The 13,549-nt window shown below is 37.8% G+C and overlaps 1 protein-coding gene across 1 annotated transcript; it reads right to left on the bottom strand.

The window, feature by feature from the left end:
* Positions 1-102: 102 nt before the first annotated feature.
* cd63 (CD63 molecule) lies at positions 103-11,048 on the bottom strand. Its single transcript, XM_021323036.2, has 8 exons — positions 10,909-11,048; positions 10,049-10,143; positions 4,893-5,081; positions 3,962-4,036; positions 3,770-3,868; positions 3,445-3,588; positions 1,260-1,343; positions 103-528 (listed from the first exon to the last, which is right to left on the bottom strand). The coding sequence occupies exons 2-8, from the start codon at positions 10,112-10,114 to the stop codon at positions 463-465; spliced, it is 723 nt and encodes a 240-aa protein (XP_021178711.1). The 5' UTR covers positions 10,115-10,143; positions 10,909-11,048; the 3' UTR covers positions 103-462.
* Between the last annotated feature and the right edge of the window lie 2,501 nt (positions 11,049-13,549).

The raw sequence follows: 13,549 nt of genomic DNA, 5'->3' as shown, positions 1-13,549 counted from the left end.
TGCTATATGATTTTATCACCCAATATTGAGTGTTGTGTTTTTTGGGCCAATATACCACATAATGCCGTGGAACGCTTTATGCAATAAACATCTTCAGACGGCTTGTTTTTCTTCACTGTCTTTAATGAAAACCCATGTCATTTATTTACTTTATTACAAATATAAGTAGAACCAGAACTTAAAAACATAACCCTAAAATTGATTCAGAATAGTCTACAGAAAATGCCACCTTAAAGGTCTTTCGGCTTTCTCTAAACCGTGAGACGTTCACCAGCTTTACTCTGAATGTTAATGCTTTCCTTTGCATTTACAGTATCAAAGCAGGAATAATGTTCTAACATGACACTAAAACCCCAGATTTTAATAAGGGAAAAATATAAATGTTCTGTGAATAATATAGAAAGTTTAATGTGAGCATTTTTTAGAAACCAAACTCCCAGTAAGCAGTTATATGTAGATTAATCACATGACTTCATAGCCGCTGCGGATGCCTCTCATCAACAAGCAGGAGAACACGATGCCCATAATCTGAAAGAAATAAATTCAGGAATCAAGAATTACTCTTTTATTTGCTTCTCAGGTTTCAAACTGAACCCAGACTTTTGTTTCCTTTGTTTTAAAAGTTTACTTGAAAAGCCTGTCTCGCTTTTCAAAAGTTAATTCCAGAAATTTATAGGACAGACAGGGAAGTTAATGCACCTCCGCCCCATCAAGATGCTAGAAAATAAACTCAACCCACCGTGATGCTAAACGTTACATCTAAAATTATGATAAATAATGGATAAATACAGTAATACTGTTAGGTCTGGGAGTAAGAAGGTCAAATAAAAAGAAAAAACTGACAGGTTAGGGTATATACACCCTATTTAACATAAATTATTTCTAAAATAATACATAGAATAATCCAGAAATGACATTAATTTTCCTTTGATCTTCTCTGATCAGTGATTGGTGGGTCATGTACTAAAATAAATGTTTTTTGTTTTTTTTATATATTTAAGGCATCAAAACTAAAAACTCCCACCCTTTTAAACCAATATGGAGAGCAAACAGTAAGTTGGTTTCTGGTCCCTGTTTTGACTTTAATAAAAATGAAGGTAAAGATAAAATGCTTTGGTGCACAAATGAAGTTAACCCTGGAATTCCTTCATTTGGACTCATAATTAACAGCTCTAATAAGGAGCCTATTCTTCTCCTTCACAGAATATAAAATGAATATTAGCCAAGGAAAGCCTGACTGGTTTATCGCCGGTACGTACCTGCAGGACGGCAATAACGAGAGCCGCAACTATCACCCACTGAATGTTCTGCTTCATGAAGGCCACCAAGGCATCATGGCAACCCTTAAAAAAAAAAAAAAAAACACAAAAAAACCTTATGAGTGAGCAGACATTAACCTGCTAGCATTTGATCTGGGACAGTGGCCGTCCCACAGAGGGACAGATGCACTGAGATCTTTGGCCCTCCACCAAATATGTAAAAGCTCCTAACACAGTTTCTCCACGCTGGACCGCCTTCCAACTGGGCGTCATTTACAGAGAAGACGCCGAGCAGCTTATTCCCCTGCACATCTGGGGAAACGTTTACATTGTGATGGTTTTTCTAAGCAAATCCCAGATGGGGACTAAAACTTTTAGCAGGGCCTGGATATCAGCGCGCTTCTGTAAGAATCGTTCTGCGTGTTGATCCACAGCATGTCCTCTCAGCAGGAGAAGGATCTATGCAACATGAGCCGTCACCCTTCGAAGTAGGAGGACGGTTACAGATTCATCCCATGAAGCAAGAGCCATAAATAGCTTTTTAGCTACTAAAAAGTTTTGGTGGCACATAACTAGTAACAGATAAGATAAGCTTTATTGATCTCACAATGGAGGAATTCACTTGTCCCATCGGCTCAATAGTCAAGTCAGAAGAAGGTGCCAAAGTAGGTAAGTAGAATCAGTTAGATACCGTTATACAGCTATATACAATTCTATACACTTCTATGTATAAATAGGTTATTGCACATAAGTTATTATACACTTTGTACAGGATTATTGCACAGGTTATAGCACCTTGTTTAAATAGCTTATTGCACATAAGTTATTACAGTTATTGTTGCATCTATGGTGCATGGTTGCAGTAATTACTATAATGGTTACAGCAGCAACACAGGTTGGCGCAGCAAGGATGGCATTATAACATGTACCGTATGCGATAAGGGAAAGTGTAGGCAGTGTTCAGACTACGCTCTACCTCCTCACCACTGACGTAGCCAGGGGGCGCTGACTCTCCTTCACTGTGGTGCAGTGAAACCAAATACCTTCTAAATTTCTCCTTCTAAGTGCACAGGTTCAAACACTTTGTGAGCCGAAACGACCAAAAGACCAGTCGACACGGTGGAGGCAGCATCGCGCTGCGGAGATAATTTCATCTGCTTTCACACTGCAAAAAGAGAACTAAAAATAAGTAAAATTTTCTTGAGATGAATGTATTTGCCCTTGATTTGAGCAGGTAAATAAGACTATTTGCCAATGGAATGAGTATTTTTACCCCTATAATAAGATAATTAGATAAACTGCACTTGAAATAAGACGATAAAGATGGATTGTTCCTATTTTAAGTGCAAAAATCTTATTCCATTGGCAAATAGTCCTATTTACCTGCTCAAATCAAGGAAAAATACTTTAATTTCAAGACAAAATTTCTTATTTTAGGTCTATTTTTGCAGTGCAGCCGGTTAGTTTGGACGATGGATGAAGTGAAATAAAGAAGAATCCCAAAAGATACATCCTTAGAGGCGGCATTAGACTTGAGAACGGGGCAGAGGTTCGCCCTCCAGCAGGACCACGACTCTAAACATACAGCCAGAGCTACAATAGGATGGTTTAGATGTAAGCAAACTCATGAGACATGGTGGCCCGGTCAAACTCCAGAACTAAACCGAATTGAAAACTGGTTTGAAAGTTGATGTCCACAGCTACTATCCAGTCGCTCTGAGTGAGTTTGAGCTTCTTTGCAAAGAAGAATGGGCAAAAATGTTCAGTTTCCAGATGCGCAAAGCTGAAAATGACCCTGAACATGACTTGTAGCTGTAATTGAAGGTAGACCATCAAGCGCTGAGTATGCGTGTATCATTTCCCTCTCCGGTATTATTTGCTCGTTTGTGTGTAAATGTTTAAGACGAACTGCTTTACAAGGACAAACAGCGGTTGGATCTCACACACCTCTGAGGACACGCATCAAGACCAAGTCCCCAAGTGTTTATGCCTCACAGCGACAATTTAATCAAACCGGAGTTATGCCTCTGTCTAATATTTACATTCCACATACGGGGCATGCGGCCTGTGTTTGGTCTCGGCTAGCTAAGTGGTTGGAGACATGCCGTTACCTTCTGTTCCTGAAACGGCAGCAGCTAAAACAGATGGATGGATGTGAATATTTCATTCAGACATTCAGGTTTACCTTGTCGTACACTTTGCTGGGATTTTCAATGGCTCCTTTTCCACAGCCTTTAGTGACGTTCACGCAGCACGAGTCAGGCACTGACTTTTTGTCGGCATCAAAGTCCTTCCAGTCAGAAGCGTTGTTGGAACCGCAGCATTTCCACTGCAAATGAGCCAAGCACAAAACCTTCGTCACGGAAGAGCCGGCTTTAACCCGGGCCGACACATGGAGCAAAGAATAATAATCCCATGTGTCGGAAAAACCCAACAGGATGCAAAACTGTTATACAAAGGTGTTGCTGGGCAGTGCAAACAGAGACTCGGATGGTCGGCGCTGGACTTACGCCCTGCTGCAGTTTATCCACGGCGTCTTTGAATTCTGCTGAGGAGTTTTTGTAGTTGCTGATCATTTCGCCGAGACTGTTCTGGACGACGTCTGAGAGCTGTGTGGAGGATGCAGCGTTGGAGGCAAAGGTTAAGACGGCCCCTTTTGTGGGGAGTTACGCAGCTGGGTGAACGGAGACGGCTGCGCTCACCTTGTTTCTGTATACGTATCCGACAATCGCTGCAGCAACCTCAGCAATGATGATCAACGAGAGAAGGATCGCAAACTGGAAAAGAAGAATTGGGCAACGTAAGAAGAGTAAAATATGCACTATTGGCTTCTCAGCCCAATTTAGTTGCTCCAATCAGTCCTACGGTCACAGATGTTTCAAACCTCAGACGTCAGAGAATGGCCCATATATATATATGTATGTATGTATGTATGGTATGTATGTATATATATATATTTATGTGTATATGTATATATATATATATATATATATATATATATATATATATATATATATATATATATATACACATATACACATAAATATATATATATATATACATATATATATATACATATACACATAAATATATATATATATATATATATATATATATATATATATATATATATATATATATATATATATATATATATATATATATATAAAAAAAATAAGAAGAGTAAAATATATACTAGTTGGCTTCTCAGCCCAACTAGTTGGATTTAGTTGCTCCAATCAGTCCTACGGTCATATATATATATATATATATATATATATATATATATATATATATATATATATATATATATATATATATATATATATATATATACATGTATGTATGTATGTATACATATATATATATATATATATATATATATATATATATATATATATAGCAAATGTGTGCCTTTAATCATGGAAAATGTAATGTTTCTTGTATTTTAATGACTTTTCGACATCAGAGAACAAATATGTCCAATTAATCTCTGAAAATTTCTACAAAAAAACTTTGAATTAACTCATTTGATGGCCAATCATTTAGAAGCAGTGCAAATGTTTTGCAAACAGCCTCAGCATAGGATGAATCTCATGGAGGTTTTATGCTGTAATGGATCTATGGGCTTACCGTGGTGACCATGCAGTAGCTTTCTTTCCAGGCTCCACAGCAGCCGAAGAACGCGATGAAGAAAATCAGAACGCCCACTCCGATGATGAAAATGGGCGCCGCAGAGGCCGACGCGTCACGGATCAGAAAGGATTTGTGAAAAGAAACCTGCACGACCACTCCCACGGCAATCAGCGCAAGTCCACATAACTGCAACGACAAGAAGACATTCGTTTAGTTTTCATGCCCCCTAGCCTGCATTTAGTTGAAAGTTAAAACAGCCTCTAGCTTATTTAAAAGCGAACCGCAAAGTCATGTGATTAATGAGCAGGAAACCACACATTTGACTGCGATAAAACTCAGGTGCAATCTAGAAATATTTAGATTTTAGCTGTAAAGAGAACTCGGGTGGTTCCTGATTCCAAAGAGATTATCTGTGGACCACGACGCTTCATCAAATGTATGTTTCTGGCTCAGATTGTTCCCATAAACAAACAGCTTTGTACCCGTGATATGAACCACTGCGTATCAACTTAGTTCTTGTTTTAGTTAAATATTTTTGTTGAATTATGGAAGTAAAACATGAAAAAGACATGAAGCTCAAATCCTGTGCCTATTTTAATTTTTTGCAGACTATTTTCTAAAGCTTAAACAAGCTGATCGTGTTCTTGATTTTCCTTTTTCAACTCTTATGAAATATGACAGTATGCTATAGCAATGCAGTGCAATATTTACTCTGGTATTTACTTTTTTATATTCTATTGTTAGCATTTCTTCAGAACTAACTCTAGATAAGACTAGTTTGTTTATTTTTCTTCTCTTTTTTTTCCACTGTTAATAATTGTGTCTGTCACACCCCAATTTCTCCATTGTGGGACAATAAAATAATTCTTCTCCTATCTTAAAATAAAAAAATATAAAAAAGATATATGATCAAACCAAAAGGTTTGAGACGGCTATAAAAAAACAAAGTCCGTAATGTCCTCTAGGCTGATATGCGTTCACACCAGGCTCAGAAGAAGGTGTGGCTGCTTTTAGTACCCAGAATAGTCGTGTAAAAAGAAAAGAGACACATGTGGAGAAAGTACGACACGCTGAAGGGGAACAATGGCCAGAAAACATCATTTTCTCATTCAAACTATAAGCGAACAGCGAACGACAGCGAAGTTACAACATTCAGTTCCTGAATGTGGAAAGCGATCAGATGATGCTCTCTGTAAGTCTTCTGGGCGGGGTGACGGCTGCAGGTCGGATCTTTTATAAACATTGCGTGGGTGATCTATTTGACCACGATCGGATCACCACCAAGTAGCTGTTAAGCAAACAACTGGGAAGGACATTCAGTGCACTGCGGCTGTGTTTATTAGAGAAAGAAAAAAAAGAAAAGAGGGCTTCTCTGGAAGGAGAGACCTGGCAAGATTCAGAGTGAAGTCAGAGGAGATAGAAATAATCTGCTAATTTGTTCAGTGACTCACGGCTACTGTCACCTTTAAACAAACAGAAAACCCTTAAAAACAACAAAACTGCTGTTTGTTTCAGGGTTCCTACAGCACAAGGCAAGTTAAATTGAAGACTTTTTAAGACTTTTTAATGCCACTTGAAATAAAAAGTTAAGACCAACTTCACGATAAACAAGATAACCTGGATGCGACAACTTTACCCAAATGTTTATTTTAACATAAACCATTACTTTCTGGCTCAGCAGACATGTTAAAGATTTTGAAAATCATTCCATATAGGAAGAAAGCTAAAAAACACACAAATTACAGATATATTTTTAACAACTACTGAACTGAATTCACAAACTTTGTTTTGTTCCCTACTAAAATAAACTATAAATCAGTGCCAACTCTTTTTCACAGCTATGGTCCGGCTGCAACAGTTTTTATTGGTTCTGCTATCGGGACGGAACCAATAATGGTTACATTGAGCCGTCCGGTAAATTTAAAAAATATATAATTGTATCAATTATTTGACTGTTTGGTAAGGATTACAAAAATAAAATCCTATTTATGACCTGGTAACAATTTTAAGACCTAAGAAAGACTGATTTAAGACATTTTAATGCCAATTAAGGCCTTAGTTTTATATTACAGAATTCAATGCCTTTTAAGACTTTTTAAGGATCCGCAGGAACCCTGTGTTTGTCCTGCAAAATTTTAAACACATGATAGAGACAATCATGTTTTTAAAAAAAGCAATCTTTACATAATCAATATTTAAAGTAATTATTAGTAGTGGGACTCCTTCAACCACCTACAAGCTGTGTAAATGTTTTATTATAATATTAATTTATGACCACTGCACCAATAGGTCTTTTAACAATACTTTTATAGTTAAAGTAGATCAAATCTAGCAACTCGTTCCTTTCTCTTTATCTGAGAAACACACGTGGGTATTTCTGGACGTCCGATGCATCTACCACAAACCCTGAGGATGACGGACATCGAAGTTACAAACTTGTGTTCGGCGTCTCCATCATTTGTTTTCTGTGTAAAAGGAAAATAACCTAACCATTGTCAAGCGATAACTCCTGCTTTTTTTTTCTTCAGCGGTGAGTGCTGCTCAAAAAGTCCAAAAACGTTCTGCACAGATGTTGGATTTTCAGCACCAGATAAATGATAGGCTGATTTTACCAAGAACTCCGTTCTGCTCGTTCAACTTTTCTGTCGAGCGAAGCTAAAATTCTAACCTTGATATTTTATTTGTAAAGCTGTTAGGAAATTAAATGACCATGAAAGTAGTTCTGGATGTTGCCTAAAAACACAATTTTTACTTCTTGATCATAAAAAAACACAACAGCAATCGCTAAGAAGCTATCGTGACATCTTACTTCATTTTTGGCATCTTGAGAGGGACTAAAAAAAAAAAAAAAGTTGGGAAAATGTGGCTCAAAAACAAAAAACACTCATCAGATTATCGAAAAATGCTCCTCGACAGAAATACAGAAACAACAAGTATTCTATATTTGCTACTCTTTCTTCATACATCCATTGAACAGATAAAATGTGTTGTATTTCTTATAAATTAATTTTGAAAAGTATGCCCCTTTCTAGACAAAAAGCCTCAGCGATGATAACTAGTCTCACTGCCGTGTTTTCATGCTTATAGTGCTTTAAATCCATCTCACAGTCTAAACTGCTGTCAGACAGCCCATTAGTTTCCGATGTTAAGCCCTGGCTTGAAATGAAACTCTTTTCCCGCTGACAACACCAGTGTAAATATTTGAGCCGGGGTCAAATGGGTGGCCGATGGCTGACACCGGCCAACAAAAAAAAAGGAGCGAAGAGAGCGTTTGAATGGAGCCAATAGGGCTGTCCAAAATCCTGAAGTAGATCATAAAATCCATTTTACTTAAAGTAGCTTGAAAATGGCTCACTGGGACAAAAAGCATGGAAGACTTATACCCTTATACGTGAGAAAAGTGGTAAAATAAGTTGAAAGGAACTGATCCTGAGGAAGGGGGGGCTAATCTTAAGGTGCAGAGAAACCAAATGACACAAAACATAAACACTAGTTACTGAGTAACATGCGGGGAATTTTTCTATGACGAGGTAGGGAGGAATATTCGGGCAAAGCTGGAGCGTTTATTCTGCCAAACACAAAGTGTTTTTACGTGCACGCACACCTGCAGGAAACTACCAGCTGAACTCCTGTTATCGAGGCAAAAAACAAGAAAAAAAAAGGGAAGGCTAAAGTTAAAACCTTAGCCGCGCCATTTAGTAATTTTTACTTCCTCGTGTGAGGCTGCGACCCAAAACGGGCCGGGCTCATAACACTTCACACAGTAGAGCAGGGTCGGCAAACGAGTACGACCACGGAGACGTGTTGATTTGAAAGAATCACATGACGGCGTTACACTTCAAAAACTGGTCATAAGATTCACATTCCATTACTGCCACCTCTAAACCTCTAACCCCCCCCCAAAATAAATACACACACGTCTGCAAACAGACGGTGAGCAGGATAAGTGTCGCCTGTTCCAGGACTCCGTTAATATAAAGTAAACACGTCTTGCACAGGGATGCAGGAGGAAGAGGAAGCAGCTTATGTGACTAATGGGTGTTTTCATCAGCTGATCTGACAGAGGATTACATGCTGTGTTACAATATAAAAGTGGAGAAACAGAGCGCCGTTTCATTCTCCCGAGTCACAGGGCTGGCCGAGAAAAGACAAACTCCACCCAGCCCACACACTGACCCCCTTTCCTTGTCTTTGGCCTGCTTATAATGTCTGGCCAAAGCTGCCCAAAGATAAACTAAAAACACAATATTTTAATGAAACAGGCAAAGTAGTCTGATTTCTGGGGGAAACAGATCGATAGATATTGTAAAAGTGAAACATAAAAAGGTTAAACAATATATAATAATATTAAAACAGATGATATTCTAAATTTTTCAGGTTGTTCGCGTTTATCTAGATTCTTTTGTGACTCTTTTCAACAACAACAGCATGATACGGCTCCAACTTGCTTTATTTCACCAAGTTAGAACAAAAAAAAAAAATGGCACACCCAAGTCTGCTCTTTAGTTAAAGTCAGTGGATGTTTGTCGTCTATTAAATTAAATAACGCTTTTCATTTTAAGACGATTTTAATTTGTCTGTATATTTTTTTACAGATAAATCCCAGCATTGCCTTTTTAAACGTGTATCCCTACCGCCTCGGTTGGCAAACACATGTAGGCTATTTTTAAACCGTTACCGAGGCCCACTCAGAATCGTTCGGAGGGCTGCAAACGGCCCCCGGGCCGCGCACTGGACACCCGCTGCATTAGCCAGTTATGGGCGTCAGGGTTTTAGTTTAAATCTGCGAGACTCTGAAACTGTGGTATTGCTGACAGTGAAGTTTTTAAGCACAGCCTGCAAACTTTTTAATCATAAAAATCATTTGGACAAGGGGAATTGGCTTTAATTGGCTTCGCAGTGGCACAGTTGGTAGCGCTGCTGTCTTGCCAGGGGTCTTTTCAGTATAGAACATGTTCTCCCTGTGCATGCGTGGGTTCTCTCCTGGTACTCCGGCTTCCTCCCACAGTCCAAAAACCATGACTGTTAGATTAGTGGCTCTCTTTAAATCGCCCTTAGATGTGAGGCTTTGTGATGGACTGGTGACCAATGACCGCTGGAGACAGACACCAGCCCCCATGGACGATGAATGGAGGGCATTGGCTGTAACTTACCCAGAAAATTAAGTTGAAAAAGAAAAGTAGATACTTGACGCATTTCATTCCCCCTTCTACGGCCATGGCAGATGATGACGATGATGATCAGGCTCCTTGATTTAACAGAAAGGAAAACAAATTAGAGATTAAATACAGATACGGCATATTTGATTTGATCTGACTCGCTTTAACCAGAAAGCTTTTAGTGTCCACCAGCTCTGAACTGTACAAGTAAAACGCCTCTTGGTGTGTTTTTGAGCTTCTGAAGACAGGACGTCTCAAATAAAAATAAAGAAATAAAAGAGGATGAAAGACTTTCACAGTCCTCCTCTTGTTTTTCTTTTTTTTTTTTTACATATCTGTTGATCGCCTGTTTATTTTGGTTATCTCAGAGACCAGGAGAGTAAAACTAGTGAAGATCGAAGGTAGAAAAGGACGAAATGCAAATAACATATATGTAAAAAAAAAAAAAAAATAAATAAAATAAAAAGTCGAAGTCCATAATCCTACTTCTTTGTCAGTTAAAAACATTGCAATGTATGTATTTTTTTTAGGGCAGCCAGTAACCGTGTAGCTCCGTAACAAGCCGTTAATGACCACTGTCATTATCGCAGGCCAAAAATACATAAACCGATTCAATTAAACGTCAACCAACTCCTCCAATCTATCTTTTTAAGTGATGGATCACACAGAAACATGTGTTCCACATTTAACGTTAAAATTAAATCGATAAAGGATCACAAAAAACTTTTTTCCCCCTTTTTTGTGGGGGACCGTTAAACGGGTGACTTAAAACGAACAAAACAAACTGAAACGGCCGGAAAATACATGGCGTAGCTAAGGTACGGTTGTATATTCCGTGATGTTTTGCTACTTACCGTTGAGAAAGAGGTGTTTCAGATCCTTCAAAAGGTTAAAAATGACAGAAAAGTGGAAACAGTGACGACGTCTTTAGAGCTACTTGTTGAGTCCAGACGCCCCCTCGGCTTTCTACTCCCTCCCCAAAAACGGGACATCCTCCCCTTCGCATGCCGCCTTCACGGCCCGCTCGTTAAACACGCTACTCAAACTTTTTTCCCCCACTAAACTGAGTGAAATTGAGGGATGTTATTGGCGAAGGAAACTTGAACAACGTCATATTTTTTTGTTTGTTTTGTTTAAGTAAACACATATGATAGGTTTTTATTTTTACCGTATCAGTTAGGACTGAGTAGCTAATCTTAGCGGATAGTGTGTGTGTGTGTGTTGTGTTTTATGGCAGCCCATAAATGCAACTGCATTTCTCATCAATTTAATGTAGCTTTATCGATATTATTAGAAGTCTAGCTCATATTTTTGACTTGGATAATTTCTAATAATTAAACAGTATTTCATTAAATCTATACTCATATTTTCTGGGATTATTTTAAAATTATGGCCTAATTATTCCAATATAAAGAGGTAGTATCTTATTATCGATCATGTCAATATTATTGAGATTGTATCTCATAATTGCCGTTATGTATACTTTAGATTGTAGAAGTCTATGGCTATTGATACTGATGACCACCAAGTTGGTTCACATTATATATATGTATATATACATTTTGCAGTAGGCAGTGAAAGAGCTATTGCAAAATGCAACACTGTTAAGCATATTCGGATAATAACTTTCTTTACCTAAAGTAATGCAACTTCAGTGGTATAAATGAGCATTGTTTTCTTCATTTTCTGCAGTTTGTTATCAAAAGAAACTGTTAATAGCAGTTTATTAAAGGTCTAATAATGTTATCTGACCACAGTGTAGTTATCCTAGTCATTGAATAATATCTTAATATGAGTACTAGCTGACTTTTGAATGTGAGCAGATATTGTCTCTGCTATACATAGGTCCAACATTAGCGTATTCAAAAAGGATGATGCATTAATGCACATTAATCAATTTACATTGTCCCACACATTTAAGGCAGCTGAATCACTCTGCCTAGTTATGAAATAAATTCAAATGACACTTTACCATTTAGTCTTCCTTTCATTTTGAATTGAATTTCAGGATTATATTCAGGAAAAAGGGGAGCTGTGTTTCTCTTGTATAATCCTAAAACAATCATCTAAAAAATGTAATTAAATTGCAATTTGAAACTGTGTCTAAGGCCCTGCAAAATATGCTTGCTTGTGTAAAAAAAAAGTTACTCTATGTTTAGATTTGGAAAAAACTGTCAAATATTGTTCTTCTTTGCTGTGTGCTGTGTGATGTCTGGTTCACACTGCATAATGCTTTTTTTTAAATTTTATTTTATTTTATGGAGTTGACAAAATAACTTATCGGCAGCTGGCACAAAATACATTTATATTTATTATAAAAATATTAAACCCAAACACTTGACCCAATCACATGTCTGATCAGATCACATTGAAACAGCAATAAAGGCTTTAGAGCCTACCATGATAGCTGTAGACCTAGATGTGATAGTATAATTTAATTTATGATCATAAAGTGTATCCAGTAGATAAAAGGCTGTTAACAGTAATGCACTTAGATGCTATTGCACAAAGCAAATTGCATTTGCACTCATAAAGATCAGTCTTCCAGTATAAAGTATGCACAATAAAGCTGCTGTGGGAGTTGGCTCTGTTTGCATTCTCTGGAGCTCCAGATGTTCAATGGGATTCACAAAGACGACTCTTCATAACAGTCCCGAATGCAGTTGCATTGGTAATGACATTTCTAACATTGCTGAGTGGAAAGACAAAGTCGAAGCGAACAGAGAGGCTAAATATGCAGCTGTCAAACGTTTTGAGGCGTGTCTGTGAATGTGTGAAGAGGGCTTCAGCGAGGCCTTTCATGCTTCATAAGGGAAAAACAGCTTCAGAGCTGTTGCACAACTGCAGCATGACAAGAATGATACCGCATATTAACTGCAGAGTCATGTGGTTCAGCTACTATCAAAGCGATTTTTAACCAAGATGCTCTAAAATGGCCATGCTGTCACGCTTTCCATTTTAATTGAAGGTCTTTTAATGTTTCAATGCAAAAAATATCCTAAAGGCATTTAATGGATAACATAGGCTGATTGAGATGTAGGGTTTGCAAGATTTACAAATTTGTGACAGAAATATTGATCGCTGTTAACTAGGATACAGGCAGTGTGTAGCAGTGAAACAGCCACGTTCAAGAAATCTGCCTGAAGCAACAGCTGAAACTAATCATAATCCAGGGATTTGGGAGCTGTGAATGCCAAAAGACAACAGTATTTCTTAAAATATTGAATACCTAATCCTGTTAAGTTCACCAATCCTCTTTACCACATGGAGAACTCACCTGACAGACCATGCAGTGGTACGCACCAGCACGAAAATACAGATCTTAAGGTTATTTTAACAGACTTTGTGGTTTCAAGTGAACTGTCACGTGTGTTTCTCCCTCTGTCCACCAGAGGGAGCCATGTCTAGACGTGTAGGTACACCATACCTGTCATATTGGTTATTATGAGATAGATAGATAGATAGATAGATAGATAGATAGATAGATAGATAGAT

The sequence above is a fragment of the Fundulus heteroclitus genome, chromosome 1 (genome assembly GCF_011125445.2).
Source record: "Fundulus heteroclitus isolate FHET01 chromosome 1, MU-UCD_Fhet_4.1, whole genome shotgun sequence".
In the NCBI taxonomy this organism is placed as follows: Eukaryota; Metazoa; Chordata; class Actinopteri; order Cyprinodontiformes; family Fundulidae; genus Fundulus; species Fundulus heteroclitus.
Note: the sequence above shows the minus strand (reverse complement) of the source record. Positions and strands in the feature narration are given on the sequence as shown.